The following is a 13,585-nucleotide window of genomic DNA, read 5'->3' as shown; positions in this document are numbered from 1 at the left end:
AAGAGTCTCATAAACATTTCCCTGTGCTTACTTAACAATCACAGGCCCTCCTTGGTAATAAGTTTTAAAATGAAGTGAAAGAAGCAAAACCCGTTGATTTCATAAGAGCAACCACAAGCTTCTCCTGAAAACGTATCTCCTCATCTTAGGTTAGAGTTCCTTCTCCTATTTCCATGTCCTTTGGTTGCATGTCATCAGTGTTCTCACACTTCCCTGAGACCTGTTTGCCCAGCTCTCTCCTTGTTAGGACCGGATCTTGGAGAGTAAAGGCCCCTTCTGATTTTTTTTTTCTTTAAATCCCTTGTATTTTCCACAGTGTCTAGTAAAATCACTGAATGAGTAAATTAATTGAAATATGAATAAATGAGTGATTTTGTTATAATTGCAGTCATTCAAAACCTGGTCTTCAGGAACTCAGAAGAGTTAACCATAAATATATGATGAATAAAAGGTCAAGAGTTTAATGTCTGGGGCACCTATGTGGCTCAATCAGTTGAGCATCGAACTCTTGATTTCAGCTCATGTCATGATCTCAGGGTCCTGGGATTGAACCCCACATCGGGCTCCCTGCTCAGTGGGGAATCTGCTTCTCCCTCTCCTTCTGCCCCTCCCCTCTGCTCGTGCTCTCTCTCTCTCAAATAAATAAATACATAAATATCTTTTTTTTTTTTTAAGTAGAAAAATGTGCCACCTTGTCCTTAAGAGGGAAGAGGGAAGAACAAATTACAGCAGAAGAATAAAAGAAGTGATACCAACTTGTTCTCACCATGGGTATAGGTAGAGATGAATTCCGGATTCTATAACAAGTCTGACAAAAAGATTTCATTTCCACATGAACTCTGTCCTAGGAATGCCATCTAAAGAAGTATTTTGAAGTCAGGCTTTCACTTGCACAAAAGAGGGGGAATGATCATTCAGAAGACAGATACCTTCTCTGCTCTACGCAGTAAAAATACTGCATGCGTGCATCGACAGTGCAAGGAGTTGAAGCTTCTGTATGCAACTACCATCTTATATTACCTCCTTATAAAAATCAGGGAAATTTTAATAAAAATATTTCCAAAACATTAATATAGGCAGCACATTTGGATTTAAATGCTGGATCAGCTCCCTGGAATTATCCCAAGGACAAGGCTGACTGTAGCTGTTCTTAAAGCTCTCTTGCTTCCTTTCAAAATTTTAAGTGATTCCTTGACCACAGGAGTACTTTTATGATTAAAGCAGGTGTCCCAACTGATGACAGCCAGTTATTTCTTCAATAAAAAGGCTGAGAGATACTTATAGTGTTTCAACAGAGGTATCAATGGAAAAGAACATAAACTTTAGCAGAGATTCCTCAGCAGATGGCCAATTTTATTGAATGTTGTATTTTCAATGTTCAGCATAGTGCCTGGAACATAAGAGGTCTTCTGTAAGTATTTGCCAAAACACATAATTGTGGCGCCTAGGATATGCTGCATCATGATTCCTGGTCCCTTGTCATTTCCCATTCCAGTACAAACATAGGACTCAATATTCACATCCAGGTGAAATAACAACAAATGTTAAAATCCAGATTTGAGAGGGCAGAATAGAGGATACACTAAAGGGAATGGGTATTCTTGGAGAAGGTGGTTTATAACAGCATGAGAATGGAAGGGAGTCTCTCTCAGACAGTAAGAAAATCTTCATAGATTGTCACCATCCTATAAAAAGTGAGATATAAGCTGTAACAGCAATTCTGAAAGACTGTTGTATCTTGTAACTGAGTGAATTTCAAAAAGGGCCGTAATCCTTCCACTTTGCATGACATACAAAGATCATATCCTGAAATGTTTATCATAACTATTCATCAATATGCTATTCTTCCTAATGCATTTTTTTCAGGGTAACTAATGGCAGAAAGAAGCTACTCTCCCTAAACCTAATGTATCTCATGGTACACTAGCAAGTCTATGGGATTTAATCTCATGTTTGCCACATATTAGTAATGTGGCCATGGGCAATTTCCTTAACTTCCCAGTCTGTTTCCTTATCTGTGAAACAGACTTTTGCCTCAAGGTGTTAATATAAGAGTTATGTGATAGAACATACATACAATGGCTAGCACACTGACGGACACACGGTAGGCTCTGAACTCTTATCAGCTCCTTTCAGCCACTGTGGTAAAACCTCTATAGAGAACAAGATATGCAGCCATATTGCTGGTTCAAATTCTAGCTCTGTTAAACACCTGTCTTACATTACTAAATGCTCATCTTATGTTATTAAGTAAACTATCTGTCACACTATGCCTCAATTTCCTTACGGTAAAATGGAGTGGGTAGTACCTTCTTTGATGGATTTTTGAGAGAATTAGATGAATTAATGCACATCAAGTATGCAGTGATGAGCCATCCACAGCAAGCTCGATTACAAACCCTCCATGCTTGAAGACAGGTATCTTTAAAAGTGTTCAGTGAACACATGATAACATCTTTTCATTTACTGAGCAGTTAAATAGATTTAAATCTGACAAAATATTCTTGGCAGAAATAAAATTCAAATATATTAAGCTTTATATCTATTGAGTATCATTCACATCAAGGATTTTTAACTAGGCTGAAGGAAGGAATATCAGAGAATTTCAAAGAAGCCTTGATTGCCACATTTCCAGTTGGCAACGAAGGGTTGTTTTTCAAGATCGGGTCTGAAGCAGAGAAAAGTTCAAAATCTCCCCATCCCTTTTCTACTTTTTGATATCAAATCATGCCATTCTTAAAGATAATGCAGTACTCAAGCACCATACAGGACTCCAATTATATGAAGAAAATTATAAGAATTAGGTCTCAAACATTATATTTAGATAGAATATTCTCATGTATACATTCATTATTTAGTTATACAGTGTTTTTAGAGAGTATAAAATTAAGTTTTGCAAAACATGATTTTATATGGACTATGGACTAAAGTAACTGCTTACATGTGATTCAAATTCTAGAGTACTGTTGTCTAAATGGGTATAAGTGCCTGTGAGTGGGTGATTTCTTCACATCTGGTAAGAGCTATGACTAATTGCAAGCTGTTCAACGTGGTACATACCACCAACTCACTTGTCTTGGAGCAATGTGTGAGAACTAGAAAAGCATCATTCAAAATATGAGTGCTCCAAAGGAGGCATTATACCAAAGGTAGTATTTTAAAAGACAGTATTTTCCTCAGTAAGGAAATTTGAATTTACTGTTTTACCCCCCCATTTTCTTATATACCGTCAATGACTGACATCTGAAAGATACTTCTTTCTTATTAGAGTAGTCCATAATATATTTTATAATATACAAAATATGGTGAAGAGAAAGATGTAATTTGAACCCTATCTATATAAAATTCTTTTTAGTTGTCATGTTTTATACTTTCATTTCATGAATATCTATCATTTGGTAAGCAAAATATCATAAATGATCAAAAATTACTAATGCTATATCAGAAGTAAATACAAATTCAGAGACTAACAATTATGTGAATTATTTTTTGATGATTCTGTTTTCTAAATTTATACCTTGTTGTGTTGAAATGTATAGATTTAACATGATAAAAAGAAATCAGCCTAAGTACTGGACTGTAAGGAAAAGGTGTTAAACTTGACTTCTCCTGACCTATGTTTAGTAGGAATATTTATTCCACAAACATAAATTGTACTGGAATGTCTTAGGACTACTTAAGATCAGAAAAAGTAGCAAAAAAGGAGAGAGTCAGATTAGTATATGTCTTATTTTTTGGTATACACTAAATCAAGTCATCCCCTAAACAACCCTACCAGTCCCAATTTACATAGGAGAATATGGGAAATTTAGAGAAGTAAAAATATTGGCAAAAATCTACATTGTAAATCCTAAGAAGCGTAATTTTTTTAAAGATTTAATTATTTATTTTTGAGAGAGAGAGAGAGAGAGCACGTGAGCAGGGGAGTGGCAGAGACAGAGGGAGAGAAATCCTCAAGAAGACTCCCCATTAGGTATGGAGCCCCACTTGGGGCCGATCCCAGGATCCTGAGATCACAACCTGAGCCCAAATCAAGAGCTGGATGCTCAACTGACTGAGCTACCCAGAGGCCTCAAGAAGCATCATTTGAATCCAAGCGGCTTGACATCTCCACTCAAGTTCTTAACCACTCACCTCTCTCATTAAGTCTGAGGCTGTCCTGGGTTGCTATGTTCAGTCAGTAGTCAAGGTCATTTTAGGCAAGTAGACTCTCAGGGTACCACTGGCTGCAGGTATACCTCTGTGTCTGTTAAGATCCACCAGTTCACAGCCAAAATATGTTCTGATGTCTATTAGAAAAAGTCTAAGTTGAGCTAATATTAGTGAATTAAAGTCACTTTACCTAAAAGGGAAAAGAAGTTGAATCTTTGCGATCAGCTAAACTTTGGGAGAATTATTTGAAAAATGATTTGGGCAATGTTGATAGAACCAAGTGGATAGTAGAGATTACGTAGGTAAAGAGAAAAACCCTGTGCTGAGTAATGCACAATCATTAATCTCATTGATCTGAAGTTAGGATAGGGAGCTATTAGTGTTTTACAAAAACATTAGTCACCAAGTATTGAGCCTACTATTTAAGCAATCCCTGTAGGAGGAACTAACCATACAGAATTGCTCATCCTCATGACACTTCTACCTTAGCTCTGCCACTCCTACTTGTGTGACCTTGAACGCTAGCTTTTCTGTCCTTCAGTTTCCTCATCTGTGAAATTACAGTAATGGATATGTCTCTTTATGAAGATTAAGTGTGATACTATAAGCAAAACACTTTAAATAGTGTCTGGCAAAGAATATGCATTTAATAATAGCACTTATTCAGAGTTTACAAGTAAAGAAACTGAAACACATTGAAATTAGCTTGCCCGTGATCACTATGTGAACAGTCTTAAGATTTGACCACAGTTCTGTGATTCCATATTATGCTTATTATTTCCCATAGTGCTTTTTTCACTATGACTTTAAATTATGACAGTGAATTATTTAAAAAAATAAATAAAACACCACAAACCTAATGTACATCTTCCCTATACACAAGTCAAGAAGAACTATAAACTTTTACCATGTATTGTATTTTTAAGATCCCACTGTGAGATATTTCATTATGGGAGGGTATTCACTAAATCCCCCTTATTTTTCAAAAAGTTATGCAGAAAAAAAATAGGACCGAAAATACCTACCGCAAATATAAGGAATTGACAGCATTTGAGGTATTTATAAGGGTCAAGATAGAACAACTAAAGGCAAGGTCTGAGGGCTCTTCTCTACAAGTCTTATAACTCCTTTACTGAAGTGTCCAGTGAATGAGACAAGGCAGTAACTGCCATTTAGGAACTTCATCATACCTTAAAAAGGAAGGATTAGGGGACCGTAGTTAATATTAGAAACACACTAAAGTTATATTTTCATAGGACTAAATGCATATATTCAGCTAAGTGTATCACAGTTCACCTCTACTAATAATAGAGAACACCTATTAACAACCTGCTGTAGCCCACACACTTTAATTCATTATCTCATTAAGTGCTTACATAGTTATTATTTTATAAAATTGCTTCTCATGGGCTCAGTTGTTAGAACCCTGTAGGCTGCATGTTTGCTAAGGACACAGATTCCTAATCTCCTCCCTTGGAGGGAGATGAGATTATTAATCTGGAAGGACTGAACAATTTGCATTTAACAAGAACTCCAGGTGATTCTTTAGATCTTGAAAATTTAGATCTTATAATTGAAAGACATGAGCTAAGGCAGATGGAACAAATTGCTCGAGATACCACTGAGTGATGGGAATTCGGTTTAAACTGGACCTTGTGCATACATCTGCAAAGTCTGACCCCTCTCCCCCTGCCTAAACTGTTGCTAATAGTGCTCCAGAGCCAAATATAAAATATATACAATTTTTAAGGGGTGCCTGGGTGGCTCAGTTGGTTAAGCATCTGCCTTTGCCTCAGGTCATGATTCCAGGGTCCTGGGATCGAGCCCCATGTTGGGCTCCCTGCTCAGCAGGGAGCCTGCTTCTCCCTTCTCCCCACTTGTGATCACTCACTCTTGCCATTTCTGTTGCTATCTCTGTCTCTCTCGCTCAAGTAAATAAATAAAATCTTTAATATATATTATATACATATTAAATATACGTAAATACATATTTATAAGCATATAAATATATAAATAAATATATTTACATATATATACACACACATGCACAATTTTAGGAGTTGACAGATGTCTTTTGGTCAGCCTATTAACTTTCTAGAAATGTCATGATAAAAAGTGTACCAAGACTAATACAGCACATTCGCAAAACAGTTTTCATGTCCACCCACTTTTATGCACAGGGAAGTCTCTCCTCCAAGGCCAACTGGGTCTCAGTCCCAGTGGGGATGTGAATATAGGGACCTGGGTTTTGGTGATCCTGGGTCCTACAGCTGGTGCTGGTTTCTCATGTGCCTGCTGGGTTGGAACCAACCAGAATTTAAAGTAATTGCTGCTTTGCAGTGCAGTTAGTTTAGCAGGTAAGGCAGCGACATGAAGGGATAGGCAGGCTGGTTGTACTGCCTGCTAGAATATGACTTCATCCTTCTCTAACTTCTGATGAACTCTAGAGTCAGAAGGTATCATGAACATTATTCTGTCTAAAGTTTTCATTTTACTGAGGCCACAGAACGAACAGTGAGCTACCCATGATACAGCTCAGAAATCACAGAAATCTGCCTTGAACTCTGATAGTTTTGCAGAGAAGAGAGAAAACCAGAGGACAGGCTACAGACAACCATGGTGGACATCAAATGGGAGTGAGCTGCCTTCCAGCTGCTTCAGTTTTTCTGTTCTCCAGAGAACTTGCAGCAAGTAGGCTTCCCTACAGAATGTAGAACAATTAGAAGGTGGACCTCGGAGCCAGGGAGGGCTGTGTTCACCCCTCAGTTCTACCGCTCATTAAGAGTTAATGCATATAACACCTAAACCTCAATTCCCTCACCTTGGAAATAGGAAAAATGATACATCTAACTACTAAAGGTTTAGTGAGCATCAAATAATGGAGTGTACTTTTAAGTGTTGGGGACAGTGGGCAAGAGTAGTACCACACTGTATTTGCTGCTGCTGGTGGTTTTGGTGGTGGTGTTATCATTATCCTCCCCTACAATCCTGAGAGGTAGCGATTACCACCCATGGGTTTGGATAAAGAACCTATGGCTCAGGAAAGGTAAATTCCCAAGTTACAGAGATAGTGACAGAATTCAATCACAGGGAATTTGAGTCCATGTTCTTTTCATCAAGGTACACCTATTTAACATTGATCTACAAATTTTACATTAATATTTTCTAAACATCTATGTAATTGTAAAATACTAAAATAATAAACAGAAAAAGGCTTTTTTTTTTTTTTTTTTTTAAGATTTGGGTTCTTCTGAGAAGTTGGTTTATATAATTACCAACCCCCAATATTTCTTTTTTCAGTAACATCTATGGGCAGAGTAGAATGTTAAATCCTAGCTTCACATGAAGACTTCAGCTCTTTAGAATCCTCGAGAAATGTGATGTTTTGGATAACCGAACTTCTAGATAGCTTTGAAACACTCATATTTTTATCTTATAATTACTTTGGATGGAATTTCTTTTAAATGTTATCACTTCTCTTCATTCCTAAGTAGAGGATATCTATTTATCACAAATTCTATACTATTTTTGCTAATTCAAAGTCATCATTTACCTTCATTTACTTTGAAGCGACACAGTATTTCTTCTGAGCCATTTGAGGTATGCAGCATTTTTAAAGAAATGGTCCCAGACATATGTGTTTTCTATTTGGATTGAAATATCTCTACATTCTCTTCATAGTTGGGCTCTCCTCACTGGGAGATTATCACTGGGGAACTAGAGTTGTAAATATGTAGGAAATCTACTGAGGAAGTAAAGAAAGAGAAAGGTGGAAATTAAGACAGAGTAGAAGACCTGAGGGGTTCTCATTTAGATTCGATGCCCAATCCTTTGTAATGATCAGGCTGATATTCAGTACCAGCCTGAGAAAAGTACAGTTTCTGACCCTGAAATATTTTCCCCCAACTTTTTTTTCTCCTATGTGGCAGGAATTATTTTAACAAGAGGCAATGCCTTCTCTTCGGTCATAAATAAAAGAATCAACTGTCAAAATACCAGGGAGAGTCAGTACACATGTGTGAATGCATTTCTATCAGTATATAAATGGCTTCATATTTTTTTCCTGGTTTTACCAGGGGAAGAGCATAGGAATGTTCTAGATCCTAAAGATATGAGTGAGAGGAAAACGGGACTTACACAGTGGATATCAGAGATTGTGAAACTAGGTATTTTCCTCAACAATGTCCCTTCAGGGTATTGTGAACTGGGAACTGGACACAAAGCAGGATGGTTGCTGAGAAGCTTTACAGGTGGGTACCTGCCATAGCAAGTAATTTATTTTGAAAAAAAGAGAATGTAAGTGCTTTGTGGTCTGCAGATTCCCATGTGTGTGTAAAGATTATTATTATGATTAAACCACTTTTTGAGTAGGAGGTGTTTGATTCCATGGAATTATTAAAAACACTCTTTTCATGTTTAACCAAATGTCCCTTAGAATAATGATGAATCACTTAACAGCTTCAGCTAATCCCATTAAGCCCAAGCCTTTTAGGACAGGCTGTGTTTGATGTGACCTATGGTTTCCCTGAAAGTCTTGCTGGCTGTATTGGTAAATAACAGCCACCAGAAGCCAGAACTCACATTGTCCTTTTTTTGCCCACTTTTGCATGACACATGAATCCATCCTAAATCAAGTGAACAGAGCAAGCCAGGCTGGGAAGCACAGTTGGACTTTCACCAGATATCACTGCTGACTTGCCAGCTAATGTGTTCCTCCAATATGTGCAAAGGCAAAGGCAAACACACACTCCCAGTTCTCAGTAAGCGTAACACACTCCGGTGTACCCTTGAGACTTCAGAAATAAACAAACTGTGGAATGCTCTGCCCCCCGAATTCTCCCATTTTACTTCCTAATTTATTAAGCCTCTTAATAAAACAATGCAAAATTTAATTAAAGTGGAATAAAAAATTAAAAATATAAAAAATTAAAAATATATGTAGGTCTCTTCAGAAAACAAAACTTAACTGGCGTTGTCAATAAACAAAAATGTCAACATCTTCCTAGGAAAATGCAGAGTTTCCTATAATTTGCATAAAGGTTGTGTTTAGCAAACCTCTCAGACTTCCTACTATATAAAGTTCCCTGAAGAAGGTTTTTGCAGTAATAGGTTCAAGAATGAGAGTGTTGTTGGCAATGCCATTGCTAAGCACCCTGCCTGGCACACGGCAAGAGCTTGGTAAATATTGGTTGAACGGAGCGTGAGTAAGTACATTTGATTTGCAGTGAAATTTTGAAATTATGAAATGAATATCTAAACTTATTCTATGGGAGTTTTTGAGAGGCTTTCCCAAGAAATGGGCATAGGAGTTGGGTAGTTTTTTTTTTTAAGATTTTTATTTATTTATTTGTCAGAGAGAGAGAGAGCACAGGCAGGGGGAGCAGCAGAGGGAGAGGGAGAAGCAGGCTCCTCACTGAGCAAGGAGCCCGATGTGGGACTCGATCCCAGGACCCTGGGATCATCACCTGAGCCGAAGGCAGACGCTTAACGACTGAGCCACCCAGGCGTCCCAAGTTGGGTAGTTTGTGATTGTAACTCAAGACTATTGTAAGGAATCTTTAGATGGTCTGGAGTCTCATTTTCCTTAAAAATACCCCAAAATAACAAAAGTGAGACAAAGTAAAATAAAGGGCAACAACATAATGGAACTGCTGAGGGCATTTTTTTACTAAGTAGTCAACAAAAAGGCAGATGGGCCTGGGAAGAAGAGTAATTATCATTATCATTATTATTATTATTATTAATTATTCACTATATTTATGAGCCCCAATCTGTGTGCCAAACTGCTGAACACATTAGGACTTCGCAATATAGATATTATCTTCATTTCACAGAGGAAGTAACTGAAGCTTGGAGATCTTAAAGAACAAAACTTGTAAGTAGAATATGTAGAATTAAATTCCAGGGCTGAAAATGAAGATCACAGATTAAATTAATGGAGAAATTTGGTTTTACAGATAACGATTCTGACATCTCTATCGACTTGTTGAAAAACGCTGAGTAATATCAGTGAGGGAATTTGGCTCAGGGATTGATTACTACATAGTTCTCATAGAAGGAAACGTCTCCTGGCTTGCTGAGAATTTAAAAGAGTGTGTCTGTTTTTCAAGTGATGGTGAACATTTTTTAAGTCTTACCATAAGGGTGTTTTCTGAATACCTCAGGCTCCTTCTAGGTATTATAAAATTGAAATAAAAATAAAAAAACAAATATTAATTTCATTTGATTAAAACAAAAAGTCATCCCCAGAAACTGGGTTACTCAGCTAAATTATTTCTTTTTTTTTTTTTAAGATTTTATTTATTTATTTGAGAGAGAGATGGTGGAGAGAGAGAGCACAAGAGGGGGGAGGGTCAGAGGGAGAAGCAGACTCCCCGCTGAGCAGGGAGCCCAGAGGAGGAAGAAGAAAAGGGGTTCCAGCCCAGGACTCTTGGAATCATGACCTGAGCCGAAGGCAGACGCTTAACCGACTGAGCCACCCAGGCGCCCCTAAATTATTTCTTGTGAACTAAAAGCAGGGCTTTCCTCTTTGGCTCAGGAAGAAATTATCTCTGCTTTCACACTGCCACCAGCCCTTCCCCAAGGAACAGAGAAAGAGAAATCAAAAAGCCTGTAGGGGTCAGGAGTTCAACCTTTTCAAGGAAGCAGAGTCCAAAGAAATTAAACACTTTGCTCAAGGTTGTTATGCTAGTTACAAAGGCGAGCTTAGCAATTATAACTCCAGAGCTCCAGCATATTCTCCATTTTAATGTGAAGTTTTCAGGTTAATATTATGGTGAAAAGCACCCCTAAAAGCATTCTGTCTCATGCTTCCTGGGTCAGAAAGCATCTAAAATCTTATTTTGCTTCTTCTTTGAAAGATTAAAGTAGCTAATCCTCAGTTTGGTATGTCTTTTTGGAATGCCCATTCATGGTTAAGAAACAATTAACCAGAACCACTTTATTGGTGCTTCTTTTCCTATCCCTCCTCCTCTCCACATTTATCCTTCTGCTAAAGTTGCCTTTTGTGCCAAAAAGTAAAAGACTTGAAAATAAATGGCTCATAATGCATCATAAAGGAAACCAAATGTTTTTGGACAATATGAAGAACTACGATTTGTATAATTTTTATAGCCCACTTTGAGCAATCACAGGTGGTCCTTAAATTGGCAGTTGTTAGCTTTTAAAAACAAAATATGTATCCATACATAATAAGTTGTGTGGGGACCATTTCAAGGTTCCAGGTTCCAGAAATGAGTCACTTATAGCCACGCATCAGAGAAGACTATTAATTGTATTAAGCTGGGGTAAAGTTCCTATCATCTTTGTCTTCATTCTGAAAGTGTACATGTGTTTAAAATAATGATTAAAGAGAACATGACCTCTTGAAACAATTTAATTCTCTTTGGAACACTTAAATTTGATGTGGAATTGCACATTATGTTAAATTTTTGTCTAATCAGATAGTGTCTCACCCCACTCCCAATTTCAACAAATTTTTTAAAGAACCTAGAGAACTTGGACTGTAACAGAGTATAAAATTATGGAATTTGAAGCTCACTGAGTCCCATATTCTGCCTAATGCAGGAATCCCTACTAAATTATCCCTAGGATGTCCATCCAGATTTTGCTTTAAAAAAGTCAAAGATCTACATAGAAACAACTGTTGACTGTAGATAGATAGATGGACAGACAGAATATAGATAATAACATAAGTAAATATTCACTTCACTCTGAATGAGCCAAGTTACCATTCAAGAATTCACATATCTTAGGTACCTTAGGGTCAGCTGTGGCATAATTACCATCACCATTATTAATTCAATAAAATGGTAATTATGTTATTTAATAAATGTTTTGGACCAACTCCAAACGCAAACATGCTCTAAAAAATACTTTTCAACAAAATAGCGAATAAGGACCAAAGAGTGAGGATAACTTGGGATATTTCTTGATTTGATTATGAACATAGGGACTCATACCACTGCATCCAGGGAGAAACTTGAAGGAGAAGCTAAGAGAGATAATACAAAGCCCCTAGGAGAGGAATCTACCAACAATAACAAAAGCTTGAAACACAGAATGAAACATAGGACGGGGGCAAAATTAAGTTTTCCAAGAAAGTTTCAGAGCCCTTTCAACAGGCCAACTTCTGGAACTCTCCATAAATTCATTTATCTAGGACTGTGTAAAGGCATCTCAAATAAGAGATTTGTTCATGTGAAGCTTCTTAGCCATTTGAATCACAGACTGGGGCAAACATGGTCCAGTATTTCTGTCCTCAAACCTCAGAGCACTATTGGGCTGGTAAAACAACCCCTACTAAGCTGGTTTACTGCAATGCAATGAAACAGTCTTAGCAGAGATAATACATTAAATCAAGTCCCTGAAATGACGAATTCCACTTCTCCCTGGGACCGTGCGGAGGCTCAGAAATCAGACTCATCTTGGATGCAGAGTAAAGAAGCATTAAAAAAAAAAAAAAAAAAAAGAACATTTTTTTTTTTTTTTTTTTTTAACTTCACAGAGTTCTCCACCTCTGCGTCGCATTAGCCTGGAAAGGATGCTCCTACACAACTGCAAGGGCATGCAGACGGGGACGTGACGCCCTTAGGGAGGGGGGCCAAGATTCCAACTGACCTTTTTGCTGTTTAAAGGACTGAATCGAGCCTGAATGGTGGACCATTTTCACTCTGTGCGTCCCCGCTGGGTTCGGAAGCTGTCCGAGAGGGAGGCGGAGGAATAGCAGCCAGACTCTCTGAGAGGCTCCCGGGCTCCACACAATCCCTGAGCCTCCGCGAGCGCGCTGCAATCCAACACCTGCTTTAGCTGGCACTTTGCTCCTAAGGCTGCGCGCCCACCGTTGTTATGGCAACGCCGGAGGGCGGTCCAGCGTCCAGCTCCCCTTAGCGGCTACTCGGGGAATTAACCTCGCATCCCCAGAGCGTCCAGTGCCGCAGTGTGGGTGGGCTTTGCGTTGGGTTTGCCCGGCAAGGGAGGGGAGGACTTTTCTTAGCGACTATAAATAAATCCGAGCAAATCTCTGGAGCCACTAAGTAATTACCTCTTTTTCAAGTTTTGAGGCTGGTTATTATATCGGGGCACAGTTTTGATTTCCTAAAAGTTAGTCTGTAAATACTGGCACTTACAGAAGGGCAAAGCTGATCTCTCCTCTGAGAGGAATGCAAGAGCAGATGGAGAGACGTTTTTGTCTTTCCCTCTTACACTCGAATATAGGAAATATGGATAACTTCCACTTAGCCACTAGAATGGTTTTATTAGATAAGTTATGTTAAATGTCTAGCACATTACATGTGAGTTATCCTCTTGTATTTCAGCTATTGAGGCCTGGAATCATATGATAGTGACACTGGACCATTTATTACCTACTAAGTAACAGGTGCTGAAAAAACACTATCCACCATACTTAATGTAATCCTCACAAAGCCTTATA

General features: G+C 38.1%; 1 protein-coding gene across 1 annotated transcript in view; it reads right to left on the bottom strand.

The window, feature by feature from the left end:
• Positions 1-13,000, bottom strand: part of ANO3 (anoctamin 3) — a 272,078-nt gene extending 259,078 nt beyond the window's left edge. Inside the window, exon 1 of the mRNA XM_032413849.1 lies at positions 12,772-13,000. Within this exon, the coding sequence (XP_032269740.1) occupies positions 12,772-12,817 (46 nt within the window). The 5' untranslated portion in view covers positions 12,818-13,000. The remainder of the gene's footprint in view (positions 1-12,771) is intronic.
• Positions 13,001-13,585: the final 585 nt, after the last annotated feature.

This window comes from Phoca vitulina, unplaced genomic scaffold (assembly GCF_004348235.1).
Source record: "Phoca vitulina isolate PV1807 unplaced genomic scaffold, GSC_HSeal_1.0 scaffold16, whole genome shotgun sequence".
In the NCBI taxonomy this organism is placed as follows: Eukaryota; Metazoa; Chordata; class Mammalia; order Carnivora; family Phocidae; genus Phoca; species Phoca vitulina.
This window is presented reverse-complemented; position numbering and strand designations above follow the sequence as displayed.